General features: G+C 45.9%; 3 protein-coding genes across 6 annotated transcripts in view; 2 read left to right on the top strand and 1 right to left on the bottom strand.

The window, feature by feature from the left end:
- Positions 1-285: 285 nt before the first annotated feature.
- On the top strand, positions 286-5,239 carry LOC148641832 (RBPJ-interacting and tubulin-associated protein 1-like). 2 transcript variants are annotated; one of them, XM_088618288.1, is made up of 3 exons: positions 286-375; positions 1,052-1,363; positions 1,832-5,239. In XM_088618288.1, the coding sequence occupies exons 2-3, from the start codon at positions 1,131-1,133 to the stop codon at positions 2,271-2,273; spliced, it is 675 nt and encodes a 224-aa protein (XP_088474414.1). In that variant the 5' UTR covers positions 286-375; positions 1,052-1,130; the 3' UTR covers positions 2,274-5,239. The 2 variants fall into 2 exon arrangements, with proteins under 2 accessions (XP_088474414.1, XP_088474412.1); XM_088618286.1 differs by having other exon boundaries at positions 303-375; positions 1,046-1,363.
- Positions 5,240-5,305: 66 nt separating this feature from the next.
- drc10 (dynein regulatory complex subunit 10) lies at positions 5,306-9,322 on the bottom strand. The gene is made up of 5 exons (XM_088618274.1): positions 8,962-9,322; positions 7,826-8,576; positions 7,149-7,382; positions 6,566-6,637; positions 5,306-5,735 (listed from the first exon to the last, which is right to left on the bottom strand). Exons 2-5 carry the CDS (start codon positions 8,501-8,503, stop codon positions 5,442-5,444), a joined length of 1,278 nt encoding a protein of 425 aa, XP_088474400.1. The 5' UTR covers positions 8,504-8,576; positions 8,962-9,322; the 3' UTR covers positions 5,306-5,441.
- A 130-nt stretch (positions 9,323-9,452) lies between these two features.
- The window catches only part of tpcn1 (two pore segment channel 1), a 29,116-nt gene continuing 23,879 nt past the window's right edge, over positions 9,453-14,689 (top strand). For 2 of the 3 annotated variants that reach the window (XM_088618258.1, XM_088618260.1), the window contains exons 1-2: positions 9,475-9,667; positions 10,179-10,439. In XM_088618258.1, the coding sequence (XP_088474384.1) occupies positions 10,331-10,439 (109 nt within the window). In that variant the 5' untranslated portion in view covers positions 9,475-9,667; positions 10,179-10,330. Of the gene's footprint in view, positions 9,668-10,178; positions 10,440-14,689 lie in introns of all 3 variants that reach the window. The other variant, XM_088618259.1, reaches the window with a different exon arrangement.

The raw sequence follows: 14,689 nt of genomic DNA, 5'->3' as shown, positions 1-14,689 counted from the left end.
TTTCTTTACATGACTATTGGTAGGATTAGAAATACAAACAAAAGTGGCACACGTTTAAAAAAACTTCAAAACCAATGTGCAAATTCTAAGACAATTCAAACGTTTTGCGGTGAATGCAGGACTGTAAAACTAGCAGCCAGATCAAACTGCATATGAAAGTCGGTTCACTGGTTTACTTCACGCTACTACATGAATTATATGGGCATGCTTGAGCTGGGGCGCTCGTTAGGTTTATGTTCAAGGATGATTGCTCCCAACACAAATATCGAGGCGCACATGGATGAAGTTATACGGTGCGTGCAATCATTGCTAAGTGATAGGTGCTGCCAAACATCCAGCTCAGCCTCTCGGTACGACCACCCAGGGCAGGCGAGGGTGAGGAAGGGCTTTCGCGCTGATCTGGATCGACAGCGTATCTTCTGTTCTTGCGTTTGCCTTTCGGTTTGCACAGGGGCACGAGGTCGAAGAGCCTTGTCAGTCTTGTACTCCGGGCGAATTCAACGGAGCTCGTTTTTGTGCATAAATATTCGGTAGCGAATATGTGTAAACAAAATAATTATATTAAAACAGTCCCGGCGAATCGGCGTGCGATTGCGGTAGCTGCCCTAATAATATTGTAACGAATACGCCCCTGCGCATAACTGGGATGTTGGCCGCTCGGCCCGAGGAAGGTCAGTCGCTCAGCAGGCAAGACCCCTGTTGAGCGACGCCGGACACCCGGGTTCGAGCCCAGGCGGCGAGGGCACAAGCCCCGAATCCCTTACAATATTGAACTCGCTATTTCCCACAGGAGTGTATGAAAAGGGAGCTCCCAATTCTGGCGAATGCGTTCTGAAAAACAACTTCCCTGCACAGATCCCTATCTAAGCATAAAGGAGTGAAAGTGTTCAAAGGGCTAGGGCAATATGAAGGTTTACTTCTAGGCCGTGTCGTAAATTAATAGCAGCTCTGCCTGTTCGGCTAAAAGAGCAAAGTTTTTCCGAGCTTGTTACCAGTAACAGAAATGTTTTCCATATTGTTTTTCTGATCACTCTGTTTCTTTAAGGTATAGGTGCGTGGTGACCGCGTGCACGAGCACGGGCGCGGTCTGTCTGCCGCGGGACGGGCTGTCCGGCCCACTCGTGTCCCAGATGGCCGCGGAGCTGGCGGTGAGAGGGGTGCAGGCCTTCAGGGCGCCCAGCAGGGCCGGGCGCGGATGCAGGGGGCAGGGGGAGGCAGGCAGGACGTCGTTCCGAAGGGAGGGGGTCATGCCCTCTCGCCCGCGGGTCCCTGCGTCCACTGGGTCGGTCAAGGCAGACGATCCTGCTCCCCGGCCCAAGCCTGGCCGCTCCACTGCAGCCCACGGAAGGAGGACCAGGTACAGGTCAGTGTCTGTCTACAGAACTGTGGTGTAAGAACGAGCTGGCGGCCAATCTCAGCAGCTCCAGTTCTAGCTCATAATAGTCATAATAACTGCTTACACTTCTATAGCGCATCTCTGGACACTCATCTCAAAGCGCTGTACAGGTCATGAGGATCCCCTCCATCACCAGTGTGCAGCCCCACCTGGAGGATGCGACGGCAGCCATAGTGCGCCAGTACACTCCCCACACACCAGCTGTCAGTGTAAAAGAGGCAGTGATATTGATAACTCCGTCACCAAGGACGTGATGAATACTCTGAGTTTTGCCATGTTCAATTCAAGAATCCATTAACAGCAGAAGAAGTATAATTAAGTATAATTATATAAGTATAATTGGTTGTTTCAAAGTGAATGAAGAAAGCATTGTAGCTGTATGAAGATCCATTACTACATTCAATAAAACCTGTCTTTCTGTATTCCTTATTACAGACTGAAGAGCCACCTGCCTTCCTACTGTGATGAGTCTCTCTTTGGACCTCCAGCTCAGACGCCAACATGGGAGCCTCCCTGGGCGGAGAAGAAAGAGGGCAGCAGGTCACAGCCCCTGCTCTGGACCCCCAGCACCTTCAGCACCTGCTGTGCACAGGCTCCCCACGTGACATCAGCCCACCCTCCCCTGAGCAGCACAGAGCTCGCACCTTATCAGGGAAAGACAGACTTCTGGAGGAGGCCAGAGAGCGAAGAGGAGGTGGGGGATACAGATTGGAGACCCCAAAAGGATGTAGGGCTCATGAGAAAGACAAAATCCGCATGTGCTGGGCTGGGAGCTACAGATAAAGGCAAAAGCGCCCATTTGGCCAGTCTGTGTTTGCCTCATAGGAGGCCCAAGACCACAGCATCCATTAAGGCCAAACCCCCCTGGAAGTATTAAGCTACTGAAAAACCAGTTGGGACTTATTCCCCTTTACATTTGACAAAGGGGCTTATTATGTGTAGAGTGTATAGATCAATGGAATTGTGGACAACTAATGTTTTGTAAATGGCAAAATAATTTATAGATTCACACTTAAACCCATTTTAACAAGCGTTCACTGCATTCTTTCGTGGTCACACACTTCTGCACACTTTATGGTGTTAAAGCATTGAGAGGAAGCTCTCTCACAGTGCCATTGTAAACTGCAGTGCCCTCCAGATTCATTCGTGAGTCACAGCATCATCATGGCTGAAGCCAGAGAGATCTTCACAGACTGCAGACAGATGATCATGGGGTTCCAGATGTTGGGGGATGGCTATAACAGAATCCACAAACAGCTGCATTAACCCCTTTCCACTGTGGTGTCCAGCATTAGACATGTAATACACAAGTGTATCTTGCCACCATGGGCTGTGAAGAGGTTTGGGACAAAGATAACACCTGGATACCCAATACACACTGGCTTCTTCAGGATCCATAGTGTCGAAAACTACCATGTGAAGCTGCCAGCATGAATGTAGTATTCACAGCTGGGCTGGAAGAAAGAAGTGAATGACAAAAAGACAATTTGAATGACAGTTGAAACAAATGTCTTGTGGTCAGATGAAATTAAACTTGAGCTTTTTGGCTCATCTGCGTTATGTCTGGTGTAAAACTGGACGAAGCTGGTGTTGAGAAAACACTCGTGACCACTCTTATGTTCTGGGAGTCCTGGAGCCCTGGACAAGACAGGGGAAATGGACTCCAACACAGACCTGGACATACTGGCCTGACACCTGACTCTTCTGCCAGGAGTACTCATGTGTGGCCAAAACTGGACATTCCAGCGTGACAGCGATCCAGAGCACACATCCAGATTGAAAAAGAAAGGTTAATCACACACAGAACAGACACTGTCGCCTGCCCATCCCGATCTCCAGAGCTCAATCCAGCTGAAGCTCTGTGATTCCGATTCAGGATGGCAGCTCAGTGAGGGAAACCAAAGGGTCTGAAGGGGTGTGAATAAGTCTGCATGAAGGACTGGTCATACTGTGGTCCTGTGAAGTGCCTGGACCTCAGAGCTCACTGTAGGAGGTCTCATCACTATAATTCCTGCCAGAGGATTAACAGAACACAGACTACAGAATACATGACACTCCGATTCTGGATGTGGTGGTTGTAAAAAAGTGAAAAATGCACAAGAATAGTTAGAAATGGCAGGAGTAATAACCATACCACCATGCAGCTCATGGGCTTCATTGTTTTAAATTCTCATAAATCTTAAAAAGGAATTAGAAAGGGCTCTCAAATGTGTTCCAGATATTTTCTAACGTGCCTTGTTTCTCTCCTCTAGCATTTCCTATCCCAGTGGATGGGCTGTGGCCTTGGGATTGCACTGTGCTGGGATCTTTTTACCAACTGTAGAAGTTTATTATAGCAGTAAATTTATTAAGAGTAAAGGGATCCAGAATACAGCTCTCCTGTATTCAGCTCCTTTGAGAAGATTTTATTTTAAAACGTTTTTTATTACTATGAAAATATAATTAATATAATATAAATGATTCCAGAGATTATCTTGCATTTTCCATGTATAAACATTATGTATAAAAGGACCAAGAAGGGTCTTAATATATTAGGAAAACTTATATTTCTTAAATAAACAAGGAATTCTATTTTAGGATGGGGTCTTTTCTTGAGTTGCAAATTAGTTACATATTTAAATGGTTCAACAAAAGAATAACAACAAGACATAATTTATGCCCATAGCATAACCAAAGCATTAAATTAACTGAGCAGCTTTAAATTAGCTACTGTAAATATTTCTGTTACTTGGAGACTCTTCCTGTGTGAGAGTCTTATTTATTTGGACAGCAATGGAAACACATTTCACATAGAAAAGAACAGAGCTGGACAAATAAATGCGAAGGTTGTTTACTCTGTGGATTCTGAACCTGCTCTTACTCAGCGTGTCTTAACTTCACTTTGCAAGGACTGCCTTTTATTCCCCCATTCACGCAACTTTCATTATTGAGGCCAGTTTCCCCAGAATAATTAGAGCAGCCTAATTGTAAACTTTTATAGGCTACAGCAATGTCTGGGGGGTATAGGACTGCAGTGCTGTCATGTGAGTTTCCATAAATGTCCTGCAGACTGAGGATCACTTAGGCACCATTGTGGACATCTACCATATAATATAGCTGTTTGTTTCATGCAATCACCAAACCTGTAGTATAGCTATATAAAATATATAGATATTTTTTCTCTGAATAAAGTGATTGGGTGTCACATTATTTCTAAAATGTATCTCTCTTTTGACATCCCAAAACACAGAATGAAACATTAGACACTTCAGGTGGGGAGCTGCGTCAGGATGCGTAGGCTGCATAGGTACAAGTAATAGGTTTATTCCATGCTGAAAAGAGAAGAAAGAAAACAACGTTTCTGCTGTCACCCAGTGACCCCCGAAGAAGGCTCCACAGCTGAAATGTGTTTTCTTTCTTCTCTTTTCAGCAGGGAATTAGACATTTCATATCTAAATAGAAGAGAATATTCCTTGATTCATTTCAGAAACTGGATGAAGATTCCAGCTATTAAATCTGTTAAAATATTACTAAATAATGTATACTGTAATGCCACGATTGATGATATATTTTATGGGTTCATAAACTACTAATACAGCTTTATATTCGAGATTAAATTTAGGATAGTTTCTTATTTTAAATGACAGTGGCCTCACAATTCCAGGAAACAGTGACAGGACAAATGCAGATTGCAGTGAAACCTCAACTAAATTGTGAATAACAATTAAGAATGTATGTGCCAGACCTTCTTAAGTGTTGTAAACTCCAGTAAAAATACTTGAAAAAGTAAAAGCTCTCATGCATGTAAGGGTAAACGTGTATGTTTTAAAGACATAGGATTATACAATAAAATACTAAAACACACCCTAGCAATGTTATGATCTTTGTGTTTAAAGCAAAATACAATCAATAAAGAGCAATTTCTTCATGTTTCTTAGGTTTTCCAAGCTGTGATAAACCTTTTATTAAGTGTTGTAATGAAGTTTATTTGTTGTCCCACTGTGATAATATCTCATCCTAACACAGCGGAAGCTGCAGTGTGTTTTTCTAGGAGGGAGGCGAGAGTTCAGCTCTTGCCCTTCTTGCCTTTGCCCTTCTTGCCCTTTTTGCCCTTCTTGCCCTTCTTCTTGCTCTTCATCAGCTTGCGCACCTTGTAGCCCCTCCAGAAGGCCTGGATGAGGATGGCGGCGCGGGTCATGAGGGCCAGCTGCCGCTCTTCCTCCTCCCTCCTCTCCCGGGCCAGGCGGCGCTCCTCCATGATCTGGCTGTACTCCTGCTCCAGCACGGCAAAGTGCTCCTCCAGCTCCTTCAGCTCCTCCTTCTCCTCGGCATAGACAGCAGACAGCTCCTCCAGCTCTGTCTGACAAACGGCAAAGCCACCACTGACAAGCTCACAGTACCTCGTCCCTCTCCGGCTACGCGCGACACAGACACCGCTTTGTTCATTGTGAAAGGAATGTTTCCAAATTCACAGAGAGCCCCAAGAAATTTGGACATTACAGCTAAACCCAGCGTAAACAGGAACGAGTGTTTATTACTCTCATGAAAACCACAGTTAAACTGATACTGATTCTTGCATTTTCTCCTAGTGATAGCCTCTCACTTAACAGAATTACAGTACTAACTTTGTCCCTGAGAAAACAAAATGTTACAGATGAACACAATTATTATTTTAATTCCGGTGTGGAGCTTTGTCGGCGTGCGTTCACTGTAAAGGAACAAGTATAGTATAACTCCATACTATGTGTTCCTTATTTTTATTTGTTGTTATAAAAGGTAGTGTACTGCACAGCTTGAAAAAGATTTTTTTCCACATATAGACCAGACGTATCCCAATTTAGAGGAACACAAGGGGACAGTGAAGTCATGCCAAAACTAGGACTCACAATCTCTGGATTTTCAGGTGAAATGTTTCAACAATGCCCCAAAACCCTTTACAGTCCCTTTCTGTCGTCTTAGAACAGCCAATAGCACCGACCTGTCCCATGACAGAAAGCCAGCCTTATTCTAGAATAATTCACCCTTGTTCGGAAGGCTGCTGTGTGGCTCGGGGCTGGGAGTTTGTGTGAGACATAGTGATTGAATTCTAATTCAGATATATTTTCTATTCTATTGATATCTGGGAATGAGCAGTTCTCGCCATAATCATGTGCATGACTATGGATGAAGGGAAAGAAAACTTTTCTCTACCTGCTTTTCACCCATGTCCACATCATATTTCTGGATCCAGTTCTCAATCTCTGTCTCCACTTTGTACTTCCTCTGTAGAGAAGCAGGTTATACTTGAGAAAATGAAATAGTTGCAGGGCACCAGTTTCTAAAACTTTACATCATAGAACTATTTTTTCTGAAAATGCAACATTCACTGTTTAGCATTATGGCCACCACTACAGACCCTCCATCTGAGGAAAGAATAACATTTGCTCATATACAACCATAATGGTATTGTGATTAAAAGGACATCTGTTTCAAGAGGAAACCTATGCAAACATGAAGAGAGCACACAGGCAGACAGCACAGCCGGGCCAGGATTGAACCCAGGGCTCCTTCGCTGCTACTGCACCACCGTGTTGCTCTCAAAAGATCTTCCAAGCCTCAAAAAATCTCTACTTGGCAAACATTCTAAGCAGAAATAACAAAATAACTAAATATACTGACTGAGATCTGGCATGAAATGAAGCCGCAGGCAATTGAGATTATTTTTGTATTAGTACTGTAATTCGGTTCAAACTGGAGGATGGGCTCAGGTCCCTGGAACTGAAAAGAAACGCACCTTCCTCAGCGCCAGCTCGCTCTCGCGGTTCTCGGCTATCAGGCCGCTGAGCCGCCCGCGCAGCTGCCCCATCTCCTGCTGCATGCGCCCGCAGCGGCTCTCCGAGGCCTTGCGGTCGGACTGCGTCTGCTTGTCCGCTTCCTGCCGGGTTCGCTTCAGGAAGTCCTCCGAGATCTTCTCCATCTGGTGGAGGGAGCCCTTCAGCTTGCGGATGACCTCATTCTTCTTGGAAATCTAAGCAAGGAGACAGGGTGGCTGGTGTCGCGACTGGAAACGTTCTCTGGGGAAATCTTCACAGCACCATAACAAACACAGCACAGAATTTCCACACCACACTGACCACAGGAAACTGATAATACCAGCCCTTCCAGGCTTGGGTTGGCGGTATGAATAAAGTATCTATCTATCTATGAACACTTATGCACACTGAGTGTCTGGACAGAACACTGTATATATGAACATATGTACAATATATGTGTGCAGGCTAGATACAGAGGCTGCCATCACGGCACATCATTTCTGTCTTTCCAACTCCATGGGAGTTAACACCGCCATGAGGAACACTTTGGACTTGAAATAAGTCAATGCAGCCCTGCATTCTGGTTATGCTCTTAAAAGGCCGTAGGGACAGCACCTGGACTGTCAATCTCCTAACGCATAACGGGCCCCTTCCCTACCTCAGCATCCCTGTCCCGGGCGGCCGCAGCCACCTCCCTCTCAAGGGTGGAGATGAGCCCCACGTTGTTCTGGTGCCGGAGAGACACCTCCTGGATGTACCGGCTCCTCTCTCGCTCCTCCGCGGGGCCGGTCAGGAGCTTCTCAAAGAGCAGGCTGCGCAGCTCCGTCAGCCCCCACGCCAAACCCCACGCCAGTCCCGGAGCCCCCCCGCCCGCGCCCGCCTGCCCTCTCAGATTGTGGGTGGCACTGGGGTGTGCCCGCAGGTGCCTCAGGACGCTGCGGAGGGAGCTGCGGAGAGCCTGCTCCAGGCCCGGGAGCCGGGGGTCTTCGTTCTCGCCCCCCGGCCCCTGCCGCTGGCTCCTCTCCTGCAGGGCGGCCAGCATCTGCCCCAGCCGCTGGTGCTCCCGCAGGGCCCCCGCGAGTTCGGCCCCCAGCCCCACCGACAGCCGCTCCAGGCCGGACAGGACCGTGGGCAGCAGGGCCACCAGCTCCACCTTCGCGATGCACTCGTCCAGAACGCCCGCGACCCGCTGCGTCTCCAGGGAGCTCAGCTTCTTGCGGGCCGGGTCCAGGATCTTGAGAGACTCCCTGGCGGCGCTCGCGCGGGGCTGAGGGCTGGGACTGGCGGCCTGTCGGCAGCCGCCCCCCACCGGCAGCACAGCCACTTCCATCGCCATGAGCCGTCGGTCTCCAGGCTCCTCTGCTCCTCAGCAGACACCGCTCAGCTACAGCACAAGGTCCTGGGGTCACCTGGAGACAGAACGACACGTGAAGGAATCAGGAGGAGCAGTTTTTCTTCACGTTTTTCTTCCTGAGAACTTCCTGAGAACTTAACTGAAAGTTATTTACAGTTCAGGAGAGAAAACGTGTTTAGGAGATTACATGATTTTTAATAATATTACACTGACGCCTCTAATTAACTTTGCAGTTTTACTGTTAATAGCTAAATACACAATCAACACAATGAACTGTAATATATTATTTTCCTTTTTTAGACCATGAAGTTTTATTTTAAAAAGTCCAGTGCAACATAGAATACAGCTACGAATAACGGACCAAACACATAACACAAACACATGTTTCTTAATAAATGTATGCATAATTAAAAAATAGACTGGTGCTATATCTCACCTACCTCAATGGGAACTTGTTTCTGCTTGCAGTTTATCTGCGTTGCTAGGAAACCGCAATGCAGGCGGCGCTTTGACAGCCAATCAGCGCTTGAACTGCAGCATCGTGACCGGAAGCAATCCCTGTACGTTATTGGGAATGTAGTTTGAATGGTTTTAGTTTCTCACGGCCTTTCCAAAAAAAAAAACATTGACCCTAGTGTTAAAGCGCAGTTTTTATATACATTTCTAACTGCTTTATAATGAATTATACCAGACGACGTTGCTTCGGCATTTAAACTTTAGACGCAAGCTATGCTTAATGCATATGACTTCCAGAACGGCTTAACTGAGAGCTAAAGACCTTATTTTCTTATACGCGACGTAAAGACAATTGTAAAAAAAACGAGTCAGAGATGTGCGCGTCACGTGCCATTTTCTCATCCCCACGTACGAGTCGAGGCGCTTCTGATTGACAGGTTGGTTCTCCACTCACAGGGCAGAACCGGACTTCAGCGAACAGACACCAGCCAATAGCATCGCAGCAGAGGCGGGCCTGTGCGCTGGTTGTCTTCAGGCTCTTTAATGCTGTGCAGGGTCTGGTTACAAAATGTAACAAGAATGTTTTTGCGCGATGTTTTTTAAAGGATTGGTATGTCTTTTTGGTTCCGCGAAGGTTACCTAAAAGCCTGCTTTTATTTTTTTTCCGTTTTGGAAGATATGCACGTTGGGGTTAGTGGAAGCTAGCTTAACTCAAAACATGACAGCTCTTCACTAGTTCAGAATAAATCGTCGTGTTGTTATTATCAACAACAGACAGAAGTTGAGACCGTTTTTCTCTCTGATATCTTAACTCAAGAAATTAAACCTAAAGAAGCTGTCGGAGGAGCTCTGTTTAGCGCTATAACGTCACAAAATCGGATAGTTTTGTTACTGAATTTTTATCTGAATCATGTTAAGTCGTTTAAATGCATGTACACGTTAGAAACATTGATGACTCCGATGGTCGGTACATGAAATACAATCTGGACTAGATTTCTTTTAGTAAAAAGAGATGATTTATAGCGCTTGAAATACGATCCGATATTTGCTTTTATTTTAGTGTCCTGTAGCGGCGTTGGCACAATAAAACGCACTGGGTTTTTAAAACTAAACCTGTCAACAAACTGAAGCTAGACTCTTCAGTCTCTTCAGTTTGGGGGATGTAGCAGGTGAACTGCTGGCTCTTGGTTTTGCGTTGCAGTTTACCACTCCGAGACGATTGGCATTGATTATGCAAAAGGAGCTGGAGAAGTTTTGGATAAGCCAAACGAGAAACCCACTTGGTAGGGTGGCTTGATTGTGGGACAGACAGCGAGCGAGGGTCGCCCTGCCCCGGACAGGCCTTTTCGGAGGATGGCCAGCAACGCAGATGACGACGTACCGCTCATCCTGACCTGGGACGAAGCCAACTGCGGACTACTGGGCGGCGAGGAGCCAGACAACGCGGAGGTGACGAGCGAAAGTAAGTTTTGCTTCCCTCCTGTTGGGTGAGTGATGGTGCTCTTGCACCGAGTCCCGGTGTGGAAATTTCGTGTTCACCGTTCAATTTGCAAAGACAGGACCTAGCACGAAATGATAGTGCACGCCCAGAGCTAAAGGTCTGTTGTGTCCCATAGCTGCCTGTCGTGTTTCACTTAAAACGGATTATAATTGAATTCGTTTCACAGTCTACACCCACTGTAACGAGGTACATTCTGTCCATCATTAAAGGGTGGGTTTGGAAGATTTCAAGGCCTTCACATAATGGCTTTCCCCCCGAGCTTTGTCATAAAGTGATCTTTGTACCCATTGGTCTTTTTAATGCTTTAACTTGTATTCCTCTCTTTGCTTTAAGTCCTTAATCAAATGCTTTTAAAACTTCCAATTTAATCTCTCACTATATACCGCTTTCTAATGCCCGTCCCTGAGGAGTTCTGAAAGCTTTTTACAAATTCTGACACTAAAACAACACAAGTTTCATTGATTCCTTCCCGTCAGCATAGAACGGTGAAGCTTTGGGTCCTCTAAGAGCGATTTATACTTCACAGCAGTTTACAGCCTTTAGATGTTAAAACAGTGCGTTTCGCTGTGCTTTAGCGTTGAAACGGATTTGTTGGCACCTTGCAGGGATGCCCAGATGCGAGTCTGGGGCTGATGACCTTTTTATAATTGGATTGTGTCTGTTCTCTAATATTCCTAAATTTGTTGTATCTCAACTGATGAAGGCATCAGGAGCTGTGCCAATGGGACAAGTTCTAGGCTCTTATGTCACCATTTCATTTTCTACATGGAAATAAAGGAATTGAGAAAGAAAACAAGGCTTTTTCATACCAAGTATCTGTGTCTCATCTAAATGAGTTAAAACTACTTGGTGACCAGTAACTGCGCCTCTTGTTCATGATGCTGATTTGGATGTAATTTGGGAGATATTTCCGAAGATCTGGAATGTGATACAGTGCATGTAAGAAGTTCTGCTTCCACCAAGATGCACTCCTCCTGGGACTGGTCACAAACCCTGTATCCATAGCAAGCAGTTCATTGAAACAGAGGCCTAAACACTACCCACACACAAGGAAAAGATGAAGCCAAACCTTGTTTTAATTTCCAGCAAATGCAACTGAAACTGGTTGTGAAAAGAAATCTTGAGCCAATGCAGATGTTTAAGGATGTGGTTTCTAGTCCATTACTAGTGGAGGAACTTGATGAATTAGAGATCGGATGAGGTCTTGAAATTGAAATCCTCAGCAGATGACCATGCAAGGAATCGCAGCAGCAGCAAAAACATCCAGTGAGAATTTGGTGAAATGCAACATGTTTTTTTGCATGTGTTTGCAAATGGCTGTGTGCTTCAGTTGACCATTGGGTGGGTGGAGCGCGGTGCTGTTGCAACACCCAAGGTTTAGGAAGAGGAAGAGGTTTAAAGCGAGGCGTGATTAGCGACCACAGACGTCTCGCATTCCAGCAGCACAGGAGTGGAGGATGTCCTGGGCAGATCGTCAGGATGTCTGCTTGGCTCTTGTGTGGCAGTTTGGAAAAGCCAAAAAGCAGCGCGAACCCCTAGACTGCTCCACAGAGGGCGCCAGAGCTATAGCTAGCAAGCCAGCTGCTGTCTGTGCTAATCACGCATCTGGAGAGACTCTAGACCTCCATCATCTGCATAGCAGGATACAACCCAGGAAGAATGACTTTGTTTTTTTTTTTATTGTGTTTACTGTTTAACCTCTTTCAGGAGAGAGAAAGGAAAAGCACAGAATCTACCAGGCACATTTCAGAGTATTTCACTAGAATGGGTTACACTTGGATTAAAGCACAGAAGCATTTTCGACTAGCACAACATGTTTGTAGAAAATATATGCAGAATAAGTCTCCTATTCAAAAATCTCATTTCATGTTTAACCAGTGGTGAAATTGGTCAACAGTGTCGGCTGTATTTGGCTGTATAAACATTTTAATTGACATTTAAAAGCAGAACAGATGGATCTGCCCCAAGATGTGAAAGATGCTTAAGCTGGATGTCTTCATCCACGCTTTTTGTGCAAGACTCACAGGTGTCCCGCTCGCTGCTTGACGTTGGTCAGTGTCATGCGCCAGATAGTGTTTTTCACGCTGATTCACCCTAGAATGCTAATGGAACATTGTCACTGCAGATGAAGGCTAACAAAAGCCATTTGTCTACAAAAGAGAAGTCACTGCTAATCTAGCCACCAGTCAGTGTGCTAATTTACAGAAGAATATTTTACTTGCAGCTCATTAAAAAGTCAAGGTGTTCTAGGAAAAGGTGTGGTTAAGAAAAGTGGGTTATTTTTGGGATGTACTTCTAAATCACTGTGTGTTACCCTGAGCAAATCACTAAACCATCTTCAGCTTTATGCTTTGCAATGTTCTTACTGACTTTGCTGCAGCTGTTGTTCTTGCGACTTTTGGCATCTGCTACAGTAAAGTCACTTTGGACAGAAGTGGTTCCCGAGTGACTGAAGCGTCCATGAACTTCAGCTGCTAAATTAGTTCATCTTTACGTGTGCATTAGTAAGCTTTCAGATTATAGTCCCCCCACGGCCTTCCACTGGAGTCACGATCCTGGCACAGAAAAATGGTATTAGTTCACTTGTGCTGTTTTTTAAATGGACAAATGTGATCACTTTTTGTAGTTTGGACAATATTTATGATGTGTATATTTATTTTATAAGGATGCATATTGACGTGGACAGGATTTCACCCTCGAACAGGGTGACATCATGTGCCCAATGGTTCTGGTTTCTTGTAAAGTGGGATACACAGAGCTACACACTGCCACGTTCAAGTGAGCTCAGATACACAGAGCTACACACTGCCACGTTCAAGTGAGCTCAGATACACAGAGCAACACACTGCCACGTTCAAGTGAGCTCAGATACACAGAGCAACACACTGCCACGTTCAAGTGAGCTCAGATACACAGAGCAACACACTGCCACGTTCAAGTGAGCTCAGATACACAGAGCAACACACTGCCATGTTCAAGTGAGCTCAGATACACAGAGCTACACACTGCCACGTTCAAGTGAGCTCAGATACACAGAGCTACACACTGCCACGTTCAAGTGAGCTCAGATACACAGAGCTACACACTGCCACGTTCAAGTGAGCTCAGATACACAGAGCTACACACTGCCACGTTCAAGTGAGCTCAGATACACAGAGCAACACACTGCCACGTTCAAGTGAGCTCAGATACACAGAGCAACACACTGCCACGTTCAAGTGAGCTCAGATACACAGAGCAACACACTGCCACGTTCAAGTGAGCTCAGATACACAGAGCTACACACTGCCACGTTCAAGTGAGCTCAGATACACAGAGCAACACACTGCCACGTTCAAGTGAGCTCAGATACACAGAGCTACACACTGCCACGTTCAAGTGAGCTCAGATACACAGAGCAACATACTGCCACGTTCAAGTGAGCTCAGATACACAGAGCTACACACTGCCACGTTCAAGTGAGCTCAGATACACAGAGCTACACACTGCCACGTTCAAGTGAGCTCAGATACACAGAGCAACACACTGCCACGTTCAAGTGAGCTCAGATACACAGAGCAACACACTGCCACGTTCAAGTGAGCTCAGATACACAGAGCTACACACTGCCACGTTCAAGTGAGCTCAGATACACAGAGCTACACACTGCCACGTTCAAGTGAGCTCAGATACACAGAGCTACACACTGCCACGTTCAAGTGAGCTCAGATACACAGAGCAACACACTGCCACGTTCAAGTGAGCTCAGATACACAGAGCAACACACTGCCACGTTCAAGTGAGCTCAGATACACAGAGCAACACACTGCCACGTTCAAGTGAGCTCAGATACACAGAGCTACACACTGCCATGTTCAAGTGAGCTCAGATACACAGAGCAACACACTGCCACGTTCAAGTGAGCTCAGATACACAGAGCTACACACTGCCATGTTCAAGTGAGCTCAGATACACAGAGCAACATACTGCCACGTTCAAGTGAGCTCAGATACACAGAGCTACACACTGCCACGTTCAAGTGAGCTCAGATACACAGAGCTACACACTGCCACGTTCAAGTGAGCTCAGATACACAGAGCTACACACTGCCACGTTCAAGTGAGCTCAGATACACAGAGCTACACACTGCCACGTTCAAGTGAGCTCAGATACACAGAGCAACACACTGCCACGTTCAAGTGAGCTCAGATACACAGAGCAACACACTGCCA

Source organism: Lepisosteus platostomus, chromosome 24 (assembly GCF_059453375.1).
Source record: "Lepisosteus platostomus isolate fLepPlt1 chromosome 24, fLepPlt1.hap1, whole genome shotgun sequence".
NCBI lineage: Eukaryota > Metazoa > Chordata > Actinopteri > Semionotiformes > Lepisosteidae > Lepisosteus > Lepisosteus platostomus.
Note: the sequence above shows the minus strand (reverse complement) of the source record. Positions and strands in the feature narration are given on the sequence as shown.

Coding starts and splice junctions, on each gene's coding strand:
- LOC148641832 (XM_088618288.1), top strand. CDS start 1,131: ATGGCCGCGGAGCTGGCGGTGAGAGGGGTGCAGGCCTTCAGGGCGCCC. Junction 1,364..1,831: donor GGAAGGAGGACCAGGTACAG/GTCAGTGTCTGT, acceptor TCCTTATTACAG/ACTGAAGAGCCACCTGCCTT.
- drc10 (XM_088618274.1), bottom strand. CDS start 8,503: ATGGCGATGGAAGTGGCTGTGCTGCCGGTGGGGGGCGGCTGCCGACAG. Junction 7,383..7,825: donor CCCGGGACAGGGATGCTGAG/GTAGGGAAGGGG, acceptor CTCCTTGCTTAG/ATTTCCAAGAAGAATGAGGT. Junction 6,638..7,148: donor GCGAGCTGGCGCTGAGGAAG/GTGCGTTTCTTT, acceptor GCTTCTCTACAG/AGGAAGTACAAAGTGGAGAC.